The sequence below is a fragment of the Anarrhichthys ocellatus genome, unplaced genomic scaffold (genome assembly GCF_004355925.1).
Source record: "Anarrhichthys ocellatus isolate YVR2014 unplaced genomic scaffold, GSC_Weel_1.0 scaffold4920, whole genome shotgun sequence".
Taxonomy (NCBI): Eukaryota; Metazoa; Chordata; class Actinopteri; order Perciformes; family Anarhichadidae; genus Anarrhichthys; species Anarrhichthys ocellatus.
The window spans coordinates 1-3,917 of NW_022284894.1; the positions used below are offsets into that span (position 1 = coordinate 1).

At 47.9% G+C, this 3,917-nt stretch overlaps 1 protein-coding gene across 1 annotated transcript; it reads right to left on the reverse strand.

Annotated features, from left to right (window-relative positions):
• Positions 1-222: 222 nt before the first annotated feature.
• On the reverse strand, positions 223-2,853 carry LOC116379679 (oocyte zinc finger protein XlCOF6-like). Its single transcript, XM_031841653.1, has one exon. It carries the CDS (start codon positions 2,648-2,650, stop codon positions 533-535), a length of 2,118 nt encoding a protein of 705 aa, XP_031697513.1. The 5' UTR covers positions 2,651-2,853; the 3' UTR covers positions 223-532.
• Positions 2,854-3,917: the final 1,064 nt, after the last annotated feature.

Consider the following 3,917-nt stretch of genomic DNA (forward strand, 5'->3'; position numbering starts at 1 on the left):
ATACACATATATATACACATATACACATATATATACACATATACACACATATATACACATATACACACATATATACACATATACACACATATATATATATACACATATATATACACATATATATATATATACATATATATATACACATATATATATATATACATATATATACACATATATACATATACATATATACATATACATATACAAAAGAATCCTGCTCTCTGACTTTTGTTTGTTAAATAAAATACGTGTTTGATTTCAAACATCCTCACACGTGTCACCTCTTCAAAAATGTCAGTAATCAATCAGCTGATCAATAGAAAATCAAAAAATTTAAAGCAAAAACGCCACAAAACATGATGCTGTTTTTGAGCTCCTGAAAGAGTTAATGCTTCTTGTATGACTCTTGAAAAAAAAACATCTGACAGTGTGTTTCTATTTTTATTTTATTTTGAAAAATGAAAGCTGACATCTTTGTGAAGTTTAGTCGTCCCAGTCCGACAGAACATAAAACCAGTCTGTGTGAACTCTACAGCTGGATGAAGTCTGGTTGCAGGCCGTCCTGCCTCCTGATTGGTTCTTTGGTGTCCAAGTGGACCTCGGTGTGGACCTTGGTGTGGACCTCGGTGTGCACCTTCAGGTGCACGTCTCTGGAGCGTTTCTCCTGGTAGCTCCTCCCACAGACGCTGCAGCTGTAGGGTTTCTCTCCGCTGTGCGTCAGCAGGTGTTTCTTCAGGTCGTTCTTGGTGACGAAGGCCTTCCAGCACAGGTGGCAGCTGAACGGTTTCTCCTTCTTGTGGAACCGGATGTGGATCTCCAGGTACCCTTTGGTGCTGAAGCTCTTGTTGCAAAAGCTACAGCTGAACGGCTTCTCCCCGGTGTGGGTCAGCAGGTGGGCGTTCAGTCCTCCGACCTGTCTGAAGGCCTTCCCGCAGACGCGGCACCGGAACGGCTTTTCTCCGGTGTGGATCCTCTTGTGGACCTCCAGGACGTGGACTGACGCCAAGCTCTTCCCGCAGGTCTCGCAGGAGACGCGGTGCGCTGGTCTCTCTCCAGTGTGGTTCCTGATGTGAGTCGTCAGAGCGCCGTTGTCGATGAACGTCTTCCCGCAGAACTCGCAGATGTACGGCCGCTCCCCGCTGTGGATCCTCTTGTGGCGCCGCAGGGCGCCGGGCCGCGGGAAGGATTTTCCACAAACAGAGCAGCGGTACGGTTTGACGCCGGTGTGACTCCGCATGTGCATCTCGATGTTCTGGTAGGCTTTACCGCAGACATAACAGATCTTATCGGCGTCTCTGTGAGTCTGCAGGTGGTCCATTAGGGTCTCGGACGGCGGTAAACTTTCACCGCAGACGCCGCAGACAGACTCTGCCGAGTGACTCTTGGCGTGTTTCCTCAAACTACCTTTACTTTGAAAATACTCTCCACAGACTTTACAGCCATCGGACATTGGCGTCAACTCCTTGATGAGCTCCTCGAGACTCACACCCGTCTCCATCTCGGTGCTCTGAGAGTCCGGCGGCGGTTCGGCGTCCTTGTTCGTCTCCCGTGAGTGACCCCTGCTGTGAATCTTCAGGGCGCCACTCTCCACGAACGTCTTTCCACAGTGCCGGCAGACGTGTGGCTGTTTGCCGCCGTGGATCCTCTTGTGGCGCCGCAGTGCTCCAGGTCGGGGGAACCGCTTGCCGCAGACTATGCAGCGGTACGGTTTGATTCCTGTGTGGCTTCGCATGTGCGTCTCCATGTTCTGGAAACTCTTACCACAGATGCCGCAGGTCCCGCCGGTCTCTCGGTGGGACTGCAGGTGAGTCCGCAGACCATCAGCTGAGTCCAGCTCCTGTCCACAGATGCCACAGACGCTCCGAGCGTCTCTGCAGTGAGTCTCGGCGTGTTTCCTCAAGAACCCTTGGCTGTGGAAGGAGTCGCTGCAGACTCTGCAGCAGAGCCAAGAGGAAACAAATCTTCTGTCTCTCTTTGGTTTCGGCGTCTCAGACCGATCGTCCTCTTTGTCTACCTCCTCGCTGCGGTCTCCGTCGTCCTCTTCGTGGGTCTTCAGGTGGTCCTGGAGCAGCTGGTTCTGGGTGAAGGTCAGTCCACAGAGGGGACAGACATTATGCATCCTCCTGCCGTGGATCTTCTTGTGTCTCCTCAGCGCTCCGGGTCGGGGGAAGCTCTTGCCGCAGACGTCGCAGCCGAACGGTTTGACCCCCGTGTGACTCCTCAGGTGCGTCTCCACGTTCTGAAATATCTTCCCACAGATTTCACACGATCCGCCAGGTTCTCTGTGAGATCTAAGGTGGTCCAACAAACCGTCCGAGGACTCAACGTGGTCTCCACAGACTCCACACGTCGGGCCGTCCGAGTGTGTTTCCGCATGTTTCACAAGATTCCCTTTGTGACGGAAGGTTTTACCGCAGATACGACAGCAGTGAGCCGCCGTCCGCCTCCGTCGTCCTCCGTCTGTCGCGAGAGTTTCTTGGAGGCCGGACGAGTCGTCGCCGCTGTCGGCCGCAGAGACGTCTGAGGAGTCGGAGCTGGGCGGGGCCGTGTGGGGGTGGGAGGGGTCGACCTCAGAAGGCGGGGCCGTATGGGGGTGGGTTCGTTGGTTTTCGGTCGTCCTGATGGAGTCTGGAAGAAAAAAAGACATAAGTTAATTCAGAGCTGCAGATTTGAGTCAAACTGTGACCTTTTTATGTGATTTGTAGTGAAGTAATGGACCATAGTGGATCCGTACTGACCCCCCCCCCCCCACAGTTTAACGTTAACCATCACAGTGTAAATAAAGTTTTACTGACGATCGTTCTCGAATACTCAGTAGAACGTGTGTTTCTAGTCTCTGATCTCTGATCATGTTTCATTGTAAACAACCAATCAGAGGAGAGCTAGCAACGTCAGCAGTACCGCTAACGGCTAACTAACAGAGGTTCACTTCAGTTACATTATGATGCCTTCAGGCTCTGTTCAGTGAAAATGAGTACTGGCTGAAGGTACATTATAACGTTATCATGATGTCTTCACATGTCATCTGTAAAATGTAGTTTTGGTGATGAACTTGAATAAATCCAGTAGTTTGAAGGAGATGTTTTCACGTTAATATAAAATAGATGTTGTACATCAAGATGGACGTGTAGTGGTGACCTCATATTAACATAAATCTGCACTAAAATAAGATCAAGTTGAGTTTGAGAGGAGGAAAATCGCAAAGGAGGTGGAAGTCTGACAAGAAAATAAACAAAACACAAGAAAACTTGGGTGTTGCCGAGGTCAGTAGTCAAGAAGACGACGCAGAATCAACGGCAGGTGATGTAGCCAACGTAAATAGAACGTAAAGAAAATATGCAAACCCAGCCAACATATTGAGAAAGACTTATGACTCCTTTGAATATGAGCACTTTATGTGCTGAATGTTGGACACTTCTAGTACAGATGGAACACCAGTTAGTAGGTATTTATTCACCACTAGAGAGGGCCCCTACAGTATATATGTATATATATATAATAATATATTATTATATATATACTATAGCATTAGAACGTCTACCAGGATGCTGTCTTTCACCCACTTTATTTATAATGTTATAGCAAAATGAAGACCTTAAAGGGTTAACGTTTTTTGTTTTTTTACAGATGATGTAATGTGTTAATTATTTAGAGCAGTGGTCCCCAACCACCGGTTTTATTTTGAAAAATGACCGGATTCTCTCGCAATGTCATCCGCCTGTGTCTCTTGACATGTCAAGACGCTCGTCTCGGTCACGTGATACGTTACCTCAAAAATTAAGCCCACAAACTAGCGAAAATGAGTAAATAACTTTTGGAGAGCTTCTTTGCAAAGAGGAAAGAAAGCTTCATTCAACAGACATTAAATCAGGAGTCTGATTAAATATCAGGAGTGATTGTGACGCGCCAAACCC

What these genes read in the sequence shown, in the direction of transcription:
- LOC116379679 (XM_031841653.1), bottom strand. Translation starts at nt 2,650, where the DNA reads ATGTCTTTTTTTCTTCCAGACTCCATCAGGACGACCGAAAACCAACGA.